The sequence below is a fragment of the Bos indicus genome, chromosome 9 (genome assembly GCF_029378745.1).
Source record: "Bos indicus isolate NIAB-ARS_2022 breed Sahiwal x Tharparkar chromosome 9, NIAB-ARS_B.indTharparkar_mat_pri_1.0, whole genome shotgun sequence".
In the NCBI taxonomy this organism is placed as follows: domain Eukaryota; kingdom Metazoa; phylum Chordata; class Mammalia; order Artiodactyla; family Bovidae; genus Bos; species Bos indicus.
The window spans coordinates 95659311-95682834 of record NC_091768.1 but is presented as its reverse complement, the minus strand read 5'-3'; the positions used below and the strand labels follow the sequence as shown (position 1 = coordinate 95682834).

Genomic DNA, 23524 nt, shown 5'->3' with positions numbered 1-23524 from the left:
ATATCCTATCAGTATAGTTGGGGACCGAAAATGACTAACAAGGCTCCAGGCAGTGATAAGAGGTGGAGATAGAGCATGGGAGGAATGACATGTCCAACCTGAAGTTTTATCACTAGGTTAAATACCTTTCAGTTACCTTACTAATGCAGTTCCCTTTACATTTTCACTTCTTAAAAGTTCCTTTTTCAGAGGGAACAGACCTGCCCAAATAGAGGACCAAATCTCAAAAAAGGCCTCCCTACTCACCTGGATGTCTGAAATGCCCTGGACCTGCAGCTAGGGGTGGGGGAAGGGGTCATAGGAGACAAGGGCTATCCCTAAAGCAGTCCATCCCAAAGAGAGGATAGGCATTAAGAGGCCAGAATGGTGCTAAACACTTTGCACACATTACCTCATTCAATCCCTACAATCCCATGAAGTGGGTCCTACTAGTATCTCTATCCTGCTGCTAAGTCACTTCAGTCATGTCCGACTCTGTATGACCCCACAGATGTCAGCCCACCAGGCTCCCCCGTCCCTGGGATTCTCCAGGCAAGAACACTGGAGAGGGTTGCCATTTCCTTCTCCAATGCATGAAAGTGAAAAGTGAAAGTGAAGTCGCTCAGTTGTGTCCGACTCTTAGCGACCCCATGGACTGCAGCCTACCAGGCTCCTCCATCCATGGGATTTTCCAGGCAAGAGTACTGGAGTGGGGTGCCATCGCCTAAGAGACTCTTACCATTTAGTGTTTGCCCAGAGTCACTAGTTGCTCTCTGTACCAGGACAGACTTGCACTCTTACTATGTGCCAGGCACTGTTCTAGGCATCTTATATGTATCCACTCATTGTTGTTGTGCTAGTCACTCAGTGGTGTCCAACTCTTTGTGACCCCATGGACTATAGCCCACCAGGTTCCTTTGTCCATGAGATTCTCCAAGCCAGACTACTGGAGTGGGTTGCCATTCCCTTCTCCAGGGGATCTTCCTGACCCAAGGATGGAATCTGGGTCTCACCGTCTGAACCGCTAGGGAAGTCCTTGACTCCTTAAATCCTCATAACAACTCTATGAAATAGGTGCCATAATTATGCCATTTTACAAATGGTAAAGTGTTAAATAACTTATTCAACTCAAATAGGGAGTTAGACCAGGAAAGGAATTCAGGAAAATCTCTGGCCTCAACCCTTAGCCTACATCACAATCACCTGGAGGGCTTTAAGATTCAGACTTCGGGCCCCAGGCGGAGAGTTTCTAATTCTGTAGGTTTTGGGAAGTAGCTGTGAATTTCCATTTCTGCGAGTTCCCAGGTGATGCTGTTATTGCTAGTCTGGGAAGCAGGCTTTGAGAACCGGTGCTCTCCTTAGCTCTCTTAATCGCTGCGCAACAAATCCCAATGGCCACCAAGGTCCGTGTGTGTGTTTAAATCCTTTTGAGAACCATTTGCAAAAACAAAATTAAAAAAAAAAATTCTCAGAATTTCTAAGGAGATTTCTTCTCTATCCTCCGCCCCCCCCCCCCCCCCCATAAACTTTGAGTTAATCAAGTCAAATGAGGCCACAAGGGTGTCCTTTAACCAAGAGCGTTGGGCTATGGAGCGCCTTCTAATGCTTGTGCCCATCATCTCCGCGGAATCAGAGCGCCGAGGCGGCCACGTGCGCGGGGAGACACAGCAGCCCAGGTCCCCGGTTCTCAAAAATTATCCCGTCTCGGCGCCGGGGTCGAGGACGACAAAATGACCTGACCACGGGGACAGCCGCACCCCGAGAGGCCCCGCTCCTCCGCGGCGGCAGCCTTCCGGCCCCAGCAGGCTTATTTACACATCCCTGCACTCCCTCGGTCCACCGCGGGACGGTCTCGCACCTCTCCTCCACCCTCGGGAGCTGAGTCAAGGTTGGCAAAGTTCTCCGAGGGCGAGGAGAAGGGCAGAGAAGTCTTGAGGGGAGGTCTTTCCAAGGGTGGGGGAGGCGGGGGGCGCCCCCTCCCCGGGTCCCCGCGGCCATCTTCCCCGCGAGCCGCACCTCGCAGGCCGGGCGGGGTGGGCAGGGGCGCGGCCCCGGGGCCCCGCCCCGCCGGGGACTCTCGGGAGCGCGGGCCGCGGGTGCACTGCTCGGACGCACGGATCGCGGGGAGCGCAGCCGTCCTCTGCAGGAGCCGCGGGTGAGCGGGGCGCGGCCCGGGTCGGCGGGAGCGGGGTTCGCGCCGCGCGCTCGGCGGAGGGGCCGGAACAGGACGACAGGTGTGGCGGCGCAGGACGCCCGGCCGACGGGGCAGTGGGCGCGGGAGCCCAGGACCGGCAGGACCCTGGCGCGGCCCACACACGCGGCAGGTGGAGCCGAGGCTGCCCGCGTGGCCGCCGCGCGACCTCCCGCGCCCCAGCCTGGCCCCTCGGGCCCTTCTCCCGGAGCGCCGGTGGAGCCCGGGCTGCGTGAACGCGCCCCCGGCCCCCCGCGCCCGCGTCCGGGCGGGGACCATTTTCACAAAGTATTTCTCAAAGGGTTGACGGTTGCGGTTTCAGCCCTGGGGCAAACGGTTGCTTCACAAAGTGAAACTTGCCGTCTTCTGGGATCCCGCGGGCTTCCGGGGCGCCTCGAGAAGTTCCTCGGCAGACAGCCCCCCATTCCCCCGGCCCCGACCCGGCCCGGCCCTCTCCCAGCAGCCCAGGCCCCTAGCCAGCAGCTGCCCCGCCCGGCCCCGCCCCGCTCCTCCCCTCCCCTCCCCTCCTGTCTTCTCCTCTGAGCTCCCCGCCGCCCGCGCTCCGCGCCCCGCCCCCGCAGGGCCACGCCCCTGGCCACACCCCTCCCCTGCGCTCCTTCCCCCGACGCCGCGCTCCCACCGCCCGGGCCCCGCCTCCGGCTCCGCCCCATGGCGTATGGCTCCGCCCACGCCCCGCCTCTCGGCGCCCCGCCCCCCGGCGCCGCGCCCCCACCGCCCCCTCGGCGCTGGGCCCGCCGGGCCCGCGGTAATTGCAGGTTGGGCGGTGACTCATTCCGGCGCCCGCCCGGCCGGTTCTTAAGCGGCAGCGCGGGGCGGGCGCCGAGTCTCGGGGCGGCTGCGGCGGGAGCGGCAGGAGGACTGCTGGGCACGCTCATAGGGCTTCCTCCGCCTGCAGGTCGGGAAAGGGCGTTTCAGCTGCTGCTGGAGAGCGTGTTTCCAAGGAAGGCGAGAAAACCCGTCCAGAACCGAAAATGCCGAAACCGGTAAGTTCTCGGGTGTGTGTGGGCAGGGCGGGATGTGTTGAGCACGATTTTCAAGCGGAGTTATCTGGGCGAGGTTTGGGGCTTTTGGGGTTTTTTGGGGGGGGGTAGAATAAGGTTCTAGGCGGACGAGAGGGCAGGAGCAGGGGATCGTCTCCGCTCTTTTCTTCCTCGTCATCCCTTTGTGGAACTCTTGGAGAAAACAAGATTGCGATGCTGTTCTCTCTACGGTCCTTTTGTTTGCGAGCCCCCTCCGCCACCGCGCCTTGGGGGTTAGGGTCTTTGAGAAAAATCCGAATGCCTTTTAGACGGCTTCGGGCGGTGGAAAACCCCTGTCCTAAGACAACCTGGAAGTTTTCTTCCCCGAAGAGGAGCCTGAGTCGCAGGAGAGGCAGGTGGCTTCCCACGGCGCGCGCCCGCTGCCTTCCCGGGTCTGGGAGCAGGCGAGCCCCAACTCCTCCCCTGGCGCTCTCTTTTAAAGGGGGGGTGGAGGGGATACTCTCTGGGGGTAGCCTCGTTCCAGTTCATCCTACTGAAGCCGTGCTCTGTTAACCCGGGAATTTGCTGGTGGCAGCAGGATTCCTATCTCGGAGAGGGCTTTGGTAATGAACTTGAATTGCAGATGAAGGCAGGCAGCCCAGGAGTTTGATAATCAGGCTCCTGGCGCACCTCCGAAACATCAGCTGACCCCCGAGCGCTGCTGCGCCCGCACCTCTTACCCCCACTCTCCCCGAATCTGATTTATGTCGCCTGAATCTGTCTCTCTGGTGGGATGGTGGCCAGCCTGGGCTTCATACGGCTTTCATTTAAGTTGGGCGAATAAGGCAGCTTCTTTGTGACCAGCGTTTCTTAGCAAGTGGTATCTGTTACACCAGCTTGAACACAGGTGAACTGGTGACCAGATAATTGGGGAGATAATTGAAGATTTTTGGAGTTTTGAATCCCAGTGGCGAGAATATCTGGATTCACTGAAAATTACAATAAGATTCCTATGAAATTTATGAAAATACACCCCATACATAAAATACATACATAATTTCATATACGTATGGAGTTTATGAGAAACCTTCTAGTTTTTCAAACGAGTTGGTTCTGTAGTCAGTGCTTATGTGTTTTGTTTTCTACCGTCACATTTTAGATTCTCTGAAAGGAGTTCTTTATAAGTTTTTACTGTTAGGTTAAATAAATTACTATGTTCATAGGCTAACAGATTGAGAAGCCAGTAGAGGTTTCGCCTCAGTTACATCATTAAGATGATTCATTCACGATGCAGACAATTTTTTTTTCCTACACTGAATAATTCTTTTCATTTCCAGTTGGTAGTTGGCACATGACCTTCGGGCTTTACAGTTCCTGTGGTGTAAAACGGACCTAAACATAGAGCTTTACTCCGGGCATAGCCCTGTACTGGTTACTCAGAGCAGTAATCAGGAACTTACCGCTCCTGGTCTGTGGCTTTCACTAAAGAAAAGATGTTGAGAGTTCAGCTTTTAAAATATCACTCAGATAACAGTCGGTATACCCGTCTCCTATCAGTCACTACTTTTGTTTCTCATAAAGTCTTCTTTTCCTGGCGTGTGTGTTTTTTGTTTGTTTTTTAGTGGTGGAGTTTACATGACGTACACTTGACCGTCTCAGGGATTTTTAAGCGTACAGTTTAGGGCATTAAGTACGTGCACACTGTCGTGCAGTTGTCACCACCACGCACCGGCAGAACTTTTTCCTCGTTCCAAACGGAAACTGTGCACATTAAACACTCACTTCTTTTCCCCACTCCCTCCAGCCCCTGGCAGCCGCCCCTCTCCTTTCTGTCTCTCTGCCTTTGACTCCTCTCGGTGCCTCACGTGAGATTGCACAGCATTTGTCCTTCTGGGATGGCTCATTCCACTTGGCACGGTGTCCGCAGAGTCCACCCTTGTGCCGTGTGTGGGAATGGCCTTGCTTTTTAAGGCTCTCTTCTTTCTTTGGGCAGGTATGTTTTCATTTCATTTGGCTTTAAAGTTCCTTTATGATGGACCAGAAACTTAACAATGTTTTTCTGACAAAGTAGTTGTTGAATTCTTTCAGGAAGGATAGTAGTAGCCATTCTTGACTTGTAACCTCCTTGTATGTTAGGGTCGCAGTAACTCAGAGTAAGGTTCTGAAAGACTATGTTTTATATAATTTTTACAATTATTTGCAGGTGGAATTGTGAGGTGTCCTTTTATGAGCCACAGCTGTCGACCATGGGAAGTTTCTACCTCCTACCTTTTTGGTGGAGTAGGGTCTTGGAGATTTTGCCTTGTAAAATGAATACACTTAACTCTTTGTCCATGTGAATCCCATGAGGGCCACCTGCAGGTCCTTAAGAGCTTACTGGCTGATGGGCCCTCTAAGGCTGTTAGAGTGTATCTAGTTTTTGTTACTGTTGTTTTTTGCTCCCTCCCTGGATGTTAAAGTGGATGCATCATCAGCAAGCTTTGCAGGTGTGTCCTTGGAACAGTTATCGATTCCTATTATTCAAGCCCAAACCAAGAATTCTGGTAGGTGACTTCCCATGGTGATTTTTAACAACAGGAATAAGGGCAAACCGTAAAGTTGGCTGTAGAGTCAGGATCTGGGCCGCCTCTGACCCCTTGAATTTGGCAGGCAGAGTATTTTTGATTGTGTCTGAATAGTCAGTGGATGGTGACTCTATTCGCAAAACAATTACATAAAGGAAATGATATCTATTTGCTGCTTTTTCTGTTGATACTGCTCGTTAGGAAGACTGCACGTCTGCTTTCAGAGAGCATCTTGGCCCCGTCTCTGGGTGCCAGGCACAAAGTATCACGCAGATGGTTGCAACAGATCTTGTCCTCAGGGAGCTTACAGTCTGGGACCCGAGCCCAGACTCAGGCAGACACTGGGAAGGGGACCTGGAAAACTCCCTGGGAGCCATCCAGAAGGGAAAGAGGCTTAGGTAACGTGTGACACAGCTGAGTAGAAAAGCCAGCCAGTGTGGAACTGGGCAGGCCGACTGAGGAGTCTTGCTCAGTCCCCTGGGCTGGTCCCCCGGGCGCTGCAGGGCTGCGGTCCATCGTCTGGTTTTGCTTTTCCCAGAGCTGCTCTGGGCTGTGACGGGTAGACAGCCAAGGAGGATGGTTTGAGGTCCAGAAGGCACCACGGCCTCTGCCCAGCTGGCCGGTCTGGCCTGGTTGGTGTCTCTCATCTGGGAGAGGCGTGGACTGGGTGCTCAGGGCCGTGGCTCAGGAAGCCTGCCTCGTGTGCCCACGGTCGACTGAAGGTGACCCACGGGCTCCTTCCCCTTCCTGCTTCCTCCCCGCTCCCCCACCCTCTTTCCTCGTTGTGACAGAGGACCCACGGGGCGGCAGGAAGGAAAGCCGCTGCAGTCAGGCTTAGGGATGAAAAGGCTGTTGTGTCAGGGCCAAGCTCTCAGCTGTTTCTGAGAAGTTTAGCCCGAGCTGCCTTTCAGTGGCACCCGTGATGCCTTAGCCATTCAGCCCTGAAGTGTCGATAAGGAAGTTTCTAATGTACAAGTAGATCAACTCCCTTCAGTAGAACAACTGAAAGTGTGTTTGGAATCCTGCCCTGTGCTAGAGTCGTCAGATAATTTCTGAGATGCCCTTGCCTCTTGAGACTTTGTATTCTTTTCCATTAAGGATTTTAACAGGGATATGTTTTCTACCTCCCTCATCCCCCCGCCCTCCCCCCCCAACTGAGGACACGTGGAGTCACTTTTGTCTATCTCCCCCCCTCCACCGCACCCAGATGGAGAGTTAGGCAGCTGAGACTCTCACGTGTTGGTGAGACACGCGGGCTGGGCGGTGTTGTCTGTCTGGTCATGCTGGAAGGCACAGGGAACGGGTCTGTGCGCTCATCCCTTTGTCCAGCATTCGTTTACCATGCTGGTGTTGAGGGTGGTGAGCAGACGCAGAAACAGCCCCTGCTGCCGTGGATTTCCAGTCCGGTGGGAGGGACAGACAGTGGTCGTGGGGTAACTTGAGTTGTGTGCGAAGCTGTGCCTGCAGGGGAGTCCTGGGCTGGGGGTCAGGAACAGCACTGCCTGTGCTTGAGAAGCTAGAGTGCAGGGGTGTCCAGGTGGGGGCACACCCGCCCGCGGAAACCACTTGCATGCAGGCCCTGTGGTGGGAGAGAGTAGGTGAGTGTAGGCTTCCAGGAAAAGGCCTGGAAACAGCCCCGTGGGGGCTTAACTCCAGGGAAGCTCTGAAGGGTTTTAACTTGGAAGGAGGTGGCCTGGTCAGACTTGCTTTAGGGTTAGGGCTTCCCTGGTGGCTCAGACGGTAAAGCGGCTGCCTGCAATGTAGGAGATCTGGGTTTGATCCTTGAGTTGGGAAGATCCCCTGGAGAAGGAAATGGCAACCCACTCCAGTACTTTTGCCTGGAAAATTCCATGAACTGAGGAGCCTGCTGGGCTACAGTCCATGGGGTTGCAAAGAGTAGACACAACTGAGCACTTTCTTTCAGGTTAGTGTTAGAGTTAGGTTTAGGCTTAGGGTTAGAGTTGAGGTTGGAGGCAGGAGGCACTGTGCTGAGAGGCAGTGGCCGCCGGGACCTGGTGGGGTGCGGGGTGGGGGGCACAGGATGAGTTTGGGAGCTCTTTCGGAGGTGACCTTGATGGGGCTCAGTGATGGGCTGGTTATGCTGGGCCAGAGGGCGCCAGCTCGCGCAACTGGGTGGATGGCGGTGCCATTCACGCCATCCTCTGAGATAAGGAGCCTGGAAAAGGATCGAGTGTGGGAGGGGAGGCCTAGAGCTTGGTGGGTACATGTTAATAAATTTGTGACTGTGACTGATGAAAGAACTCACCTTCTTTCATGATTCTCACCATGGCCCGCTGCCATAATATCTTGCAAGTACCAGACTTCGCCAATGGTAGGATTTTGGAATCTGCATCAACTAAAAGTGGTCCAGCAGCTTCAGGTTTCTCCTGAGTGTACATGCACGCTGTAGACACACATCATTAAACGCGAGCGTTCATTTAGTACTGGACTCTCACTTCAGGGTGTTCGAGAGTATCTGGACACGTGAAGGTTCCTGGTCCCTCTCCTGAATCCCCATCTCTGGGGACAGGAGGACTGGTTGTCTGTGCTTTAAGTAAGTTCCCCAGATGGCTGCGATGCACTCCCAGAGTCTGGGAACCGATGATTTCATAGGAAAAGGACAGTTTTTATATATTCCTTTCTCTTGGGCCCCAGCAATGCCATGAGGCTGTCTTGGTGGGGTTGATACTGGTGGTTGTGTGTGGGCCATGATGGCCAGTGTAATCCCAGTGCCTCCGCCCAGGCAGAGGCGCTCAGGGCGTAGATACACGGTCCCAGCTCCAGTGCCACGGGGGCCGACATTGGTGTTTGGAACGTGGCCAGGGTGGGAAAAGGGAGATCACTGGATGGGGCTGAGGCTGCAGAAAGGCAAGCCCAGCTATGGTGCAGAGCGTGTCTCTGATTTGAAGTTCTCTCTGCAGGGAGTTCAGTTGCAGAGCTTAATTTGGCAGTGACCAACGAGCTTTCAAATTTTGGCTCTCTTTGTTTTTAAAGGGGAAAAGAGGCCAACATTTCCTATTAAATGGCTGGGAACAAAGAGATCTCATTCCTTTTTTCCTCTTTTTTCTCCTATCCTTCCACACTGGCCTCTCCTTTTAATTACCATCCTAAATAATAGTATTGTAATTTCTAACAACATTTTGAATAATTTTACTAGTTCTTGCATTTTAGAAAAAGAAAGCAATATCACAACTAGTTAATTAACAATTCTTTACTTTTTTTAGCTTAAACTTTGAATCTGACACTTTGGGAATTCTTGGGGTAATTCAGTATAACTCTTTCTTACAGTAATTAGGCATTTCAATTCGAATCTGAAGTAGTAGGATTCAGTCTTTTCTTTGAAAATTAGTGAATACATTTTGAATTATCCCTTATGTTTTATTTAACTTCAGTACTAACTACACTTGGGATTCAACTACTCAATTAATTAGTTTTTAATTTCAGCGCTTTCTGTGCATCTGCCACTACTAATTAAATATGGAATATCTATTGAAGAGACCAGAAAGTTGCCTTATTTTGCTTCTAATATGCTATCTATGGCTTTTGACATAAAGAATAAAGATCTTATTCCAGACTTCTGTAAATAGTTTTCTTTTTTAAGAAAGAAAAATAAACTTTGTGCTATGAGTTAGAGACTTTTGACTAAAGTGAAATACTTAATATTTCTGTTAACATCTTATGGAGAAACCCAAATGAACTTTTTGGCCAGCCCAATATAGTTAATGTACATAACTTTTCCAAATAAAATAAAAATGCAAAGAGCCATAAAAATAGTTTTGTAATTTACTATTTACCTGTACTTTGGCAAGCCATTTAGTTTCTGTGAGGCTCTATTTTGTTCCTCTGTAAAGTGAAAGTTAAAGAAAAAAAAATTTTTAAGTGAAAAGAATGTTATGTAAAATAAACTGAGACAGGGGACTTCCCGGATGGTCCAGTGGTAGAGAATCGTTTTGCATTGCAGGGTCATGAGTTTGATCCCTGGCCAGGGAACTAAGATCCCACATGCTGTGGAGCAACTAAGCCCATGCACCACAAGTAAGATCCAGGACAACCAAATACATTTTTTTTTAAGTTAAAAAAAAAGAATAAAAGGTTTAAAAAATCATAGTAAACTGAGACAAAGCTTATATTTGTGAAATCCAAACAGTTTCTCTTCCAACGTTGTGAACTTTATTTAATTTCCTATGCACGCCTCCCCCTTGAAACATAATCTACAAACTCCCAGTGTAACCCGTAGTTAAAACCGAGGGCTTTTGACCCTGGGTTGCTATAAACCAGGTGACGTTGGTCAGTAGATCTTCAGGGAAAACAGCGGTGTGAAACGTTTGGGTTATTTAGTGAAAGGGAATACTCTCTCTTTTTCATCCTCTGTCTTCTCATTGTCAGAATTCCCTTGTAAATCACATGGGTTCCTTCCTCATTTATTGAAGCCCGATTATATGCCTTATGTGCTAGGTGTCGACTATAAAAATAAGAGGTTTTTGCCTTGAAGGGGAGCCCGGTATGTAAACAATTGCAGTGCAGTATGGTGAGTGTGGTAATAGAGATACAGAATATTATGTGCCCTGGAGAGCCAGGAAACGCCTCCCAGCTGCGGGAGATGCCTCGGGTGGGTATTGAGGGATGCATAGGAGTTCACCAGTGCCAAAAGGCAGAAGGGCATTTCAGGCAGCAGCAGTGGTTGCTACTGTTTTCCTTGTTTTATGATTCACATTCCATCCTCCAAGCCTGTTTAAACACCCATGGATAAACAGTAATGCTGTTTCAAAGGAAATGGAAAAAAGTGTGTTATCATAATAATTATTCTTTTAACCTAATATACTTGAGAAAACAAACCTTGTAAGCAAAATGAAAAATTTCTGACCCTGACCGGACTTTTATTGATAAAGGATGAAACTTTATAATAAGCAGCATTAGACTTTGCTCTCCATTCTATTAGATTTGAAGTCACTGCTGCTGCTGCCGCTAAGTCACTTCAGTCATGTCCGACTCACTACCCACAGCCTAATTTTCTTTTCTATTTTTGCCTGAGAGATGATCAATTTAAAACTGTCTATATCAAAAGATTGTCGTTTCAAGTATCGTAAACCATTGTTTCCACTTCAGGATGGGGTAGGGAAAGGCCTCCTCTGCCTGTGGGGTACCAGGATTGGTTTTTACAATTTGAAGGGTTTTTCCAAGCAGTAAGAACAATAATATACAACAACCACCAAATAATGGCCTGCAAAGCCTGAAGTATTTACTGTCTGGCCTGTTACTGAAAAAATTTGCCAATCCCTGCTTTAGGATAAAAGTAATTATTGCTGAGCCTTTGACGTAACTTCCTGTCTATTTCATGACGAAGCTAATAGTATATGGAGCCGGATCCATATGGAACCACCCCATTGGTTCCAATTTTTAAAACTATTTCATCAAAGTACAAAGAATTGGTTTCGTTAGCTGGCGTCCAGTGCATCGCAGGCCTGAGGTGGACGTTTCCTGTGAGCTTCATCACCAAGGAGCAGGCATGGCTGGCGCTGTGGTAATGTTTTAAACAAGGCTGGTGTTCTGCAGATCTTGTTTCTCTAGGGAAGTGGTGGTATCCTGTGTCACATTTGCTCAGCCATTGTATAATGACAGGTTTCTGGCATATGCTAAAAGAAAGCAATTTGTACCCGATATTTGAGTTGGAAAGAGAGTGTTATATGAATGGGTTGCTTTTTTTCCATCACCGATCATTTAAAATTAACTATTGTCTATGTGTGAGTGTTTGAGCCTAGATGGTTTTATAATTTGATCCCTAGTTGGGAGAATTTTGGCTAAAGAAGAGCCCCCTCTCTTACTGTCCGCCCCTTACTGCTTATTTCTACGCAAAACGGCGATAGATAAACTTGTTTCTTTGCTTTCTGTCTTTCCTGGCCCCAGAGTGAGAAGCCAAGTGGTTTGGGGGTGGGGGCATCATTATCTGCCTCTGGAAGAGACGTTTAAGTGCTTGCTTCATTGGCGGATAGAGGGAAGAAGGGTCGGTGTGTAGGGAGCGTGCCTGCCGCTCATTGTCCCCGAGCCCTTCCCCCTCTCTGGAAATGAGGTCCCAGGACCTGCCTTGAACTGTGTGTAGCAGGGTCTCTTTGTCACACAGAGGACAGTGTAAATGTGGCCACTCCACTTGGAACGAGTGAATTCTGATCTGATTAAAGGCTTTCATACCTCATGGTGGGCATCCTTTTTTTTTTTTTTTAACCCCTGACTTAAACAGCCTAATAATGCAATAGATTTTTGGCCTGCTTTTTCCTCCTGTTCCCACAATGAATACCACCACAACCCTCCGTAAAATTCATCTGTCATTCAACAAGTAGAGAAGCTACTGTATGCTGGGTTATTTCGGTCCTGGGAGTATGTTGGTGAGCAAGATGGGGGTAATGCCTGCTTTCAAGATCCTTACACTGTAGTGGAGAAAGATAGCTGCTGTACGGGGGTGATGGGAGCTGGGGTCCGCTCTCATCCGGGCTTTGCCAAGAGGTGCAGGTACTTGTATCCTCTTCACTATTGTTTTCTTGGTTGAAGAGTTGAAACCCCAAGCAGAGTGACTTAGCCAACACCATGTGACTTTTTTTTTGTTGTTTTTTTTGGTAAATAACCATTGCATTGGACCGTGAGCCAAGGTGACATTTCTGCAGGAACCTGTTTTCACAGTAGGTTTGGTGATAAGTACCTGGTCATTTGCAATACCTGCTTGGATTCTTCCATCATTTCTCAAGCATTTGTTTTTGTGAAATTTATTCTTTCTGAATAATATTTTGCATGTTGTACTATTATTGGACTTCCCTGGTGGCTCAGACGGTAAAGCGTCTGTCTACAATGCGGGAGACCTGGGTTCGATCCCTGGGTGGGGAAGATCCTCTGGAGAAGGAAATGGCAATCCACTCCAGTACTATTGCCTGGAAAATCCCATGGACAGAGGAGCCAGGTAGGTAACAGTCCATGGGGTCGCAAAGAGTCGGACACGACTGAGCGACTTCACTTCACTTCACCATTACTACGTCTATAGGTTTTTTTTGGTAAAACAGGTTTTAGAAACATATCCAACATTGTTCCTTAAGTTTTTAAAGAGAAAACTGAATCACAGATCACTTGGTAGAAGCTTAGAACCTAAGTTTTAAATTGGAACCGCCTCTTTATTTATGAAAATATATATTAGTATTCTCGTCAAGCTGTTTCACTGCCTTGATTACATAATGATGGATGTTGCTCATTGGGTGTTCAAGTATCTGCTTACATAATACATTGCTGTTTGGGTGGGACTCTTAAGTGGGACTTAGATAGGGAGATAGGGTGAGGAAAACCTGATGTTTATTAAGAAACTGGCCAAACAGGGCAGTTTGGAAATATAAGATGACAAAGTTGCAGAGGGATTGGGGAGCCATTGAACATTGACTAAACTTTAATAATATTAAGTTGCTCAGTCATGTCCAACGTTTTGCGACCCCATGAGCTGTAGCTTGCCAGGCTCCTCTGTCCATGGGATTCTTCAGATAAGAATACTGGAGTGGGTTGCCATTTCCTTTTCCAGGGGATCTTCCTGACCCAGGGATCAAACCTGCATCTCTTAGGTATCCTTCATTGGCAGGCAGGTTCTTTACCACTAGCGCCACCTAAGGAATAGTTTTTTAATTGTGGGCTATGATGGGACATGGTGGTTTTGTATTTGTGTATGCTTATATATATTTATATATATATCTAAGCTTAAAATATATTTAAAGTCCATTAGGGCTACATACTGAAGTTTTTACAAGTGAAGTGATATACAATGGTCTTAAAATGTACTAGCAAAAAAAAATTAAGTGGTAGAGTGGATGAGTCAGGAGTCTTGGATGAGGAGTCCACCACTCTGTTCTCTCTGCTTTTGTGAATGTTTCCAGTTTTCCAAAATAAAAAGGTTGGTTTTTTTTTTGTTTTTTTTTTTTAAGCACCTTGTAGGGGCAGAAGGGAAAGATGCTTTTTCAAATCACCAGATCCCCCCAGGATCTGGCCCCCAGAGGAGAACCACAGCTCTTAGCCCTTTGGTGCTCGGACGAAATGGGGGACTGACTTAACCCCACCTGGGCCCTCTCACCCTCCACACTCCTTTTATTAAAGGAGAACTCAGGTCAGAATTGCAGTGACTTGGAAACACACAGAACTGTCTGTTCCCAGTTGGTTCCTCTATGACTCTGTATTCCCACGATTTTTTTTTTCTTGGTGGCGGAAGGGGTGACCCAACTAGAAATAGGTCATTGTCTCAATAGCTGCATTCTCGAAGCTGAAAATTGGAAATGAGCGCACTCAAGGGTGGGGCATTACTTAGTGGAATCTTGAGCAGCCATTTGAAGAGATGAGTGTGCAGTCCGTGCTGGGACTGGGGGTGGGGTGGGAGGAGGTGAGACCTGCAGGAAATGCAGCAGCGGGGAGCTGCAGGGGCTGGTGGGCGGGCTTGAGAAGCAGCCACCAGGTCTCCTCACTCCCGTCCAGGAACCGCCTACAGAATTACAATCCTGCTCCAGATGTAACATACTTGATTGTGACAAAGTATAAATTGAAGAGGTTATTTTTTTACAAACTTCCTATAATTTCAGAAACAAAGTGATTTAAAGGCACAAGTTCAACCGAAGTTGGTTTACTCAAAGCAGATTTTGTTTGCTGATTTTTTTTTTTTGTTTTTTAGCTTGGATTAAAAAAACAAAACATTGTTTGGGGTCTCTGTTTTTGAAAGATGGTAGAAGTAAAGACTTCTTGGTCAAGTTCAAGTACACCTTATCAAAGCTCCTTACAGGAGAAATATTCTTTAACACCATTCCCAGTGTAGAAGTTAGTAATAATACTGCAGCACGTGTGATCTTAACTAGGGGCAACGATTTATTTCAGAAATGGTGCAGGGTTTTAGCATGGCTTATTTCATATGCCCTTCGCTAAAACATCAGGTTAGCAAAGGAACGACGTTGTTTTGACACTTTAATTCTTTCACAAGCTTTTCCCCCACTGGATTAGAAAACTGTTCATAAACTTCTAAATTTACTAAGAAAACAGTGCGCTCCAGGTGGAATGAAGTTTAGTCTATAGGCCTTTAATTTCCTGTGTTTTATGAGCCTGGAATTAAAAACCATTGTAGCATGTGATAGCCCTTTTGGCCCTGTCCCTTACTTTGCGTTCTTTTATGGGATCCTAAGTTTGTGGATATGATTAACCTCCCTTCTCAGTGAACTAAATCAGTGCTGAAATCGTATGCCACATCTAGTAAAGCTGAAATGACATATATCACAGAATCAAGAATCCACAAGCCCAATAGATACAGAGAAGGTGACCTCGGATGATGATCTGTTTTACCTGCCCGGAGCCGGGAGAGCAGAGGTGGGTATAGATTATTTGTGTTTCTGGGAAGAAACAGGTTTCTTTTGCAAAAGGTAAACTTTCTCTCTGTTTTTACCCCTTCCTACAGAAAGTGGTGTCCGTGTGTCTAGTTTAAAATGTACACACTGGGTGTATGTGATTCCTAGTGTAGAGGAAGTCAGTTCCTACTCACAGACGCTCCCAATAAAAGATCGTAAAAACCAAGAGCCAGCAGGTATCAGGGATATTCTTTTCACGTGTCATGGGCAGGTAGGGAAATCCCACCAGGTTACCCTGCAGCGCGGACCTGGAACTTGGATGAGAGTGAGGATGCTTGCGTTTGTCAGGGGGCTGGCAAGTGGTTTCTCACGGCCTCAGTTTCCTCCTTCCAAAGGCAGTGCCTCAGCTGGTGAACCGCGGGGAGGGTGTAGCACTGACTGTTTCCAAAACCCCGGTTTTAAAGTAGAGGAGGGGACTGACCCTCCTTTTTAGTGGGACACTCAGAAAGTTCCCTTCCAGCTCTAAAGTCAGGATTTTCTCTAGTTATGAGCACAGGCGGGAGTGGTTTGTCCGCTTTTTGTATTAAGCAGCCTTGGCTGACAGGAAGTGGGTCTGGGGGCAGGAAGTGGCCTACTTTCAGAGGAAAAGGAGCTCTTTAGAAAGACTCGGGATTTCACTTCATGTTCTTGAAATTATACAATGGGTATTAGTAGATCTGAGCTCTTTTTTCCTGTCTGTATCATCTATCCATATACTTTACAGACTTTAGACTCTGGAATTTGGAAATAACAAAGTTCAAAATTTTAAAATCAATGAAGATACAGCTTTAGGACTAACATTTTAAGAGCTATACAACTATAAATATTTTTAATAGGTAAGGAAATTTATAGGCCTCAGTTTCTCAACCTTTGAAAGAAGGTATTCAGGCTAACTTTTACCTAAATACCCATTTAGAGTCATCCTACGAAATAGTTATTCCTCCTTCCTATTCTGTGGTTTCTTTGATAGCTCAGTTGGTAAAGAATCCGCCTGCAATGCAGGAGACCCTGGTTCGATTCCTGGGCCAGGGGAGATCCCCTGGAGAAGGGATAGGCTACCCGCTCCAGTATTCTTGGGCTTCTGGTGGCTCAGCTGGTAAAGAATCCAACTGCAATGCGGGAGACCTGGGTTCGATCCCTGAGTTGGGAAGATCCCGTGGAGAAAGGAAGGGCTACCCACTCCAGTATTCTGGCCTAGAAAATTCCATGGACTGTACAGTCCATGGGGTCATAAAGAGTCGTACATGATTGAGTGGCTTTCACTTTTCTTTCCTCCCTATTCTAACTGTTCTACTTAGAACATATATTTTTGTAACATAAATAGGATCTAAAATATGGCATAATGTAGATATCTGAAACAGAAGTTATAGGGAAATTCCAAGACCCAGCTTTCACGTTTCACTCTGCCCTGTTATTATCCACAGCATGTTAAGAATTTAGCTTTTTCCCCTGTAAGCTTAGCCTAAAGGTGGTGGAGGAGAGCAGTTTGGAAATGAGAGGTATGTAGTGTGGGTTTTCATGATCCACTCTAAGTTCCCAATACTCCTTAAAGTGATACGAAGTCTCTGTAACATAAGGCAGATGCCCACCCCAGGGCATCCTGACTCTCTGAAGATGGGAACCAAGAAACTCTACCTATTGCTGCTTGGTTTGTAATAGAGTCGCATTGCCTTATTTGACATTGAACTCTCTAGATCTGACTTGACTTTTCATCAGTCTTCGTGCGTGTGCTAATTCGCTTCAGTCGTGTCCCTGTGGACTGTAGCCCACCAGGGTCCTCTGTCCATAGGATTCTCCAGGCAAGAATACTGAAGTGGGTTGCCATGCCCTCCTCCAGGGGATCTTCCCAATCTCGGGATCGAACCCACGTCTCTTACCTCTCCTGAATTGGCAGGCGGGTTCTTGGCATGGAGAAGTGGGCGGGGGAGGGCAGGGCCGTTGGCATCCGAAAGGATGATGGCTTTGCCTGAGGTGCTCGATTGTGCTGGGTTAAATTCAGTTTCTTGACAGATATTACCTACAGGGAACTTGGAGTCTTTCTTACTGTCAGTCTCAGTCTGAATATAGAACTTCCTGCTGGAGGAATGACCGTTATCACAGGGATGCAGTCATCTAGAACTCCCTGATGGACGCCAGGAGACCAGGGGAAACCAACGCAGGCATCCCCCTGTCCTTGTAGTCCCAGGAATAGCGCCTATCCGTGATTCAGGAAGCGAGGCCAGCACTTTGACCTCGTCAGGAGTTGTCACGAGTGGACTCTTGTAGCCCTAACGTTTGATGGTTTTATTATTCCTATTACTGGGCAATAAGAGGCTGCTATATTATCCTGGTTTTGTACAGTTTTACGGAAACTTGAATAGAATGCGAGTTTGTGTCTGTCTTACCCATGTGTCTCAGCTGGGTGGTTGTGCTTCAGACCAGTTGATGGTGTGTGGAATTCTTACTGCATTGCCTGGCAGTTTGTGTTCTGATGAATTCCATAGACTTCTTGTTCTACAAGATTTGTGGAGCTCGAGGGCCAGTTTTCTTTGGCATCTGGAAAGTTTTCCTAAGCCTAACCAGCCAGTTTCTTCACCCGGATTCTTTTTCTTCTTTAACCTTGAAAAAGAAGACAGGAGATAACGATTGGGTACAAGTGGCACAGTGCTAAAGAATCCACCTGGCAACGCAGGAGATGCAAGAGACGGGTTTGGTCCCTGGGTCGGGAAGATCCCCTTGAGAAGGAAATGGCAACCCACTCCAGGATTCTTGCCTGGAAAATTCCATGGGTAGAGGAGCCTGGTGGGCTGCAGTTCATGGGGTTGAAAGAGTCTGACATGACTGGGCACAAGCACACACACATACTTTATCTTGAGTTTAAAACTTAAGATACAGGGGAGCATGAAAGGAAGGAGTAATAATAAAAATTATCATCCATTGGTGGTCAGGTTTGCCATAGGGTTATATCATTAGTAAGATGTAGTCAGCCGTTCTTCCCACCTTCTCTAAAGGTCAGTAAACCACGTGAAGTCAGGTGTTAAGAGCTCGAGCTTACACGCGTGCCTCTGGAATTGCTGAATCCAGCTTGCCTTCAGGTGCAAGGTGACTTGTAGCCACTGCTGTTGGTGGCAGCATTTTAGAGCCACCCCTGCCTCCCTCTTGACTGACAGTGTAGTTGATGTCTTTGCCACTATGCTCAGTATCAGTTTACTGTGGACATTACTCCATTTAATGAAAAATGTGTTTTAAGGCCACATTTCTATTTTACTCATCTTCTCTCTGTACAGTGTTTTCATTTTTTTGACATACTGGTTTTTGTTTTGACCTCTCTATGCTTACAAGAATGGTGTACCACACAGGCGTTTTCTCAACTGCCTTTCATGAACAGAACACTAGACACTTCTAAAAAAACTATATGCTTATTAGAAACTGTAGCGATGTAAAGTATGGTCATCAGATTTTTAATGGCAACTATTTTGTAGAATTTTGTTTATAATAAACAGTGTTACTGGGGGCAGCACTGAACATCTAAGACAACCACTTCATTTTATAGAAACAAAGTTGTCTGTAACGTATCAGCCATTGCCAAGACCATGTGAGGAGGATGAGTGATGTGGCCCGAGAGGAGCTAAACAACGAAAGATCACTTGGCCTTTGGGGCTTTCCGACTTTGCTTTCTAAGTTGGCTGAATTCACAGGTCTGCGTTTCTACACTCAGCTGATTCCTTAATCAGGTTTGCTGAGCTCATGGTAATGATTTACAGAGGGTAGTTATCTGTTAGCCAGCATTTGTAAATGACCACTGTGTGTCATAGCTAACGCTGGGACTTAACTGAGTTGGAGTATTGTTCATGGAGATTGATTTTTATCTTAAAGGAGATCAGGCTGCAAAGAGGACTAAAACAGGGATTCCTCTGTGGAGACATCTCATTAAGAAAACCTGTCTGTGTGAGTTCAGTTCTAGTACTGAACGAGAGCCTGCTGCTGCTGCTGCTAAGTCGCTTCAGTCGTGTCCGACTCTGTGCGGCCCCATAGACGGCAGCCCACCAAGGCTTCCCCGTCCCTGGGACTCTCCAGGCAAGAACACTGGAGTGGGTTGCCATTGCCTTCTCCAATGTGTGAAAGTGAAGTCGCTCAGTCGTGTCCAACTCTTCGAGACCCCATGGACTGGAGCCTACCAGGCTTCTCCGTCCATGGGATTTTCCAGGCAAGAGTGTTGGAGTGGGGTGCCATCGCCTTCTCCGGAACTGAAGCCTAGTCAAGAGTACTTTCCTGTGGTGGAGGATCAGCAGTAGCCGTCAGTACATTAACCTTGGGGGCTTCTCTGGCCAACCAGTGGGTGACACTTCCAGTGTGTGTGTTGGGGGTGCCGGGTGGGAGGAGATGGATCCCAGGTGCTCAGGGCCAAGAGCCCAGGGCGCAGAGCAGAAGCAATGTTGTGACAAATTCAGTGAAGACTTTTGAAAGTGGTCCACATCCTCCCCAGCAACAAAAGTTAAAAGGAAACAAAACTGGGGTGGGGGGAGCCGTTAACCTTGCCAAAAGAAGCTGTGGCTCCTGCATGTTCAGAGTGCTAGCCAGGCCTCTTTCCCCAGCCGGGCTGCCTGGGTGTGGCCTCTCTTGTGAGCGGGGCAGAGCGGGGCCCACCCAGCCTCCTGAGTCAGCACCTCTGGGCCCGGGGCCCAGTAAGCTGTTTCAACAAGCTCTCCAGGTTAACTCTGCGGTGCATTCAAGTTCGAGAACCCCTGGTGGAGCATGGGGGCCCGGGGGGAGCAGCCTATAAGGTGTGGCTGCTCCTGCCTCCTCTGTGCCCAGGAAGCAGGCCTGGTGTGGCCTCAGCGAACGGGCCCTGGAAGGGTTTAGGGGGTGACTCCATGAAAGGAAAACACAGAGGTAGTGTTGAAAAACACAGAGGTAGTTAAGGTTGAGATAAAAAAAGATTTTGGGCACTTCATTGAATGCTGGCGATGGTGTGCTCCACACCATCGGAGTTAAGTGCAAAACAAGACTCTGTTGCTGCTTAAAATTTAGAGAAAGAACTTGAGTTGCTTGGGATACCCCTGAACAAGAGAGCCTGGGTTCTCCCTTCAGCCCATGGGAGGGCTGCTCCCTCTGCCCACCTGCTCCTGGTCTGTACAGGGAAGGGCCTCATAGGCCTTGTGGCCTCCAGCGCCAGGGCGCCTCGGGGCGGGCAGGAGTCAGTGCTTTGTTTGGCAAGCTGGCACCTTCTTCCTGAGAACACAGCTTATATTTATTTACAGCTTAAATGACACAGTACGACTGAAGCGACTTAGCAGCAGCAGCACACTTAAATTGCATTTTGGTTTAAAAAATGCATTTTCTTTCATCTTCACCCCTACATTTTTTTTAATCCATTTGAATACCACATTGACCATCGGATCAGATCAGATCAGTCGTTCAGTCGTATCCTACTCTTTGCGACCCCATGAACTGCAGCACGCCAGGCCTCCCTGTCCATCACCAACTCCCGGAGTTCACTCAGACTCATGTCCATCAAGTCAGTGATGCCATCCAGCCATCTCGTCCTCTGTCGTCCCCTTCTCCTCCTGCCCCCAATCCCTCCCAGCATCAGGGTCTTTTCTGATGAGTCAGCTCTCTGCATGAGGTGGCCAAAGTACTGTCTAGTTCAAATGACCTGTTTTCCAGCTGTTTCATATATATCATCACCAAAGAACATGGCAAGCAATAAGGAAGGTCTGCAACCCAAAATATCCACCAGCAGTGAATAGACAGACGAAAGGGATCCAGGTAGCGGAATATTACTTGGTAGTGAAAAGGGGGGAGTGCTCATACATGATCCAAGGGATAAGTCTTGAAAACATGAAGTGACAAAAGCAAGACCCCAAGGACCACGTGGTAAAATGATTCTGTTTCTGTGAAGTGTCCAAAATAGAGAAGTCTGTGGAGACAGAAAGTAGATTCTTGGTTGCCAGGGCTGGGAGGAAGGCGTAATGGGAGTGACTGCTAGTGGGCATGGGATTTCTTTTTGGGGTGATGAAATGTTTCTAAAATTAGTGGGGTTGGTTGCATAACTCTGAGAAGTTAGTAAAAACCACCGAAGTGCACATTTTAAATGGTGAGTTTTATGGGATGTAAGTTATATTCTAACAAAGCTGTTGTAGACTAATGATTCAAGGATGAAAAACCAAAATACAGTATCATCTCAGTAATTATTCAGTACGTGAACCAAAATAGCACCTGAAGAAGATTTTACAGTTCGTTTCACGCTCCCGGGCTTTCGTTCTCCCATTTGTGGGAGAAATTTTACCGGACAACTTCCTGTCAGAGCCTTTCTAAGCATTTGAAGGCTCTTATCCAAATATTTGAAAACTGTGGAAGCTGCTGAAGTGGCACTTTGAAAGAGGGCGGGGATGTTGAAACAGCCGCTGACATTTTAAATGATTAAGAAAGGTCAGGCCCTCGGCGTAATCTTGGTGGTGCTTAGATAGTTGTGCTCACACTAATTTTGAGTAAATGCAGGTGTGATAATATACGGATTAATCTGTTATTGCCGAGTCCACTGCCTGCAGTCCAAACATTCAAATGTTACTATTTGAATTTCCCTTTCTGAGTGGGTTTCCTGATTCCGGGTATATAGTAAAATCACTGCAAACTTGTTTCCCCTGCAGTATTCTGGCTTCTAAATCACCTGAACTGGGTTGGTCTATTAAGATGTAAAGCAGCTGCTTGTTTGTGAAAGATCTGGTCTTGAAATTCTCCTTCCTGTCTTGGTCTTCAGTACGGTGTGAATTTATTTTGTAAAAAGTGTGGCGGGAGAGGTTATCTTTCTTACACCGAGTTTAAAGTAGTTCAGGAGGAAGTAGACATTTCTCATGAAAAATTGCAAGACTAGATTTCCTTACTAAAGTGAGGAGAGATTAGTGACGGGGGTAATTTGACAGCCAGAAATTGAGCTTACACATATACGGGTTACAAGTAAAATAATAGTATTTTATGGTCAACTCTCTTCCGTATCTCAGACTCTTAGAAGGCATTTTAGATACCACTTTGATAAAATTACACTGAGAAGGCTCAAAAATCATGTTTTCCAAAGTACTGTCCTGGAATTTCACAATTTGCATGAATACCGTATACTCTCAAAGCCTTTTGATTAACTAAACAAAGAAATCAGAAACCGAGAGCCTCAGGCTGCGCGACCTCAGAATACTGCCTCCCCACCCCCAGGCCTTTTCCCCTCTCTCGAGGTTCAGTTAGTTGTGCAGAAAGTGCCAGCCACGGGGTGGATGGTGCAGTGTCGGAAGCCACTCCTGTCGTTAAGCTGTAGAATGCAGAGTTGGAAGATCCTTACAGATAAGTATTCATTTTACGGCCCACTGAGCTGGGAATGCCTCCCCCACACTGGGGGCTAGGACCGCGGGGGCCGGGGCGGGAGGAGGCCTGGGCTCAGAGGCAGGTCCGGCTGTCCGCCTGCCTTGTGTTCGAGTGCCCATCTGCTGGACAGAATGAGCCAAGGGGACGGCAGGTTTCAGATTGGGGTTTAACACCTTTAATTCCTTATTGGGAAAAGAGTTGTCAGTTGCATTGGAGCAACAGAACCTGTACTGTATCGTGTGTCTGGTTGGAGAGGAGCATCCCCCTCTTTGCGCATGTGAAAACAGGTGTGAGCTTCTCCTTTGTCCGTGAAAACAGTCTCCCAGCCGGCTCGTGATTTTCGTGATTTTCATGTGAATTTACCACCCCTCTGCGTGCCTTGCCAGAGGAGGAGCCAAGGTGCGTGAGTGCTCAGCCCTGTTCACGTCTTTGCACCCTGTGAACCGTAGCCCATTAGGCTCCTCTGCCCATGGGATTCTCCAGACAAGAATGCTGGAGTGGGTTGCCATTTCCTCCTCCAGGGGATCTTCCCCACCTAGGGACTCAAACCCAGGTCTCCTGTGTCTCCTGCATTGGCAGGCAGATTCTTTACCACTGAGCCACCTGGGAAGCCCCTAAAACACATTATCTTACTTTAAAATTCTGACCTAGTATACAACTGTTTAAAAGAGTCTCATTATTGTAGAGTGCTAATGTGATTCCCATATTGAAACTGACTAATGAATTCCCATTATACATAGTGGAGTGTGGTTAGGTCTGGTTCCTTTAGGTTCACCTCATTATTGTAGAGTGCCAATGTGACTCCCATGTTGAAACTCACTTATGAATTCCCCATATAGATAGTGGAGTGTGCTTATGTCTGGTTCCTTTAGGTTCTGACATTTTAGAAATCTAATTGCATCTTCATGCCATAGCTTCAAATGGAGTAGCGTTTGAAGGAGCAACATGAATTATTAAATTTATCATCTACGCCAGCCACATGGTTCTTTGTGTGTATATAAGGGGTGAGGGTACCTGGACAAAATTAAACTTTTATCACTGCTGCCCCCTTCAGACACAGCAGAATGTTAGAAAGGGTTTCAGCCTGGGAAAAAACAC

General features: G+C 47.8%; 1 protein-coding gene across 3 annotated transcripts in view; it reads left to right on the top strand.

The window, feature by feature from the left end:
* The first annotated feature begins 1724 nt into the window (after positions 1-1724).
* The window catches only part of EZR (ezrin), a 45848-nt gene continuing 24048 nt past the window's right edge, over positions 1725-23524 (top strand). Inside the window, exons 1-2 of one of the 3 annotated variants that reach the window (XM_019967651.2) lie at positions 1725-1867; positions 3087-3174. In XM_019967651.2, the coding sequence (XP_019823210.1) occupies positions 3163-3174 (12 nt within the window). In that variant the 5' untranslated portion in view covers positions 1725-1867; positions 3087-3162. The other 2 variants (XM_019967650.2, XM_070796458.1) reach the window with 2 other exon arrangements.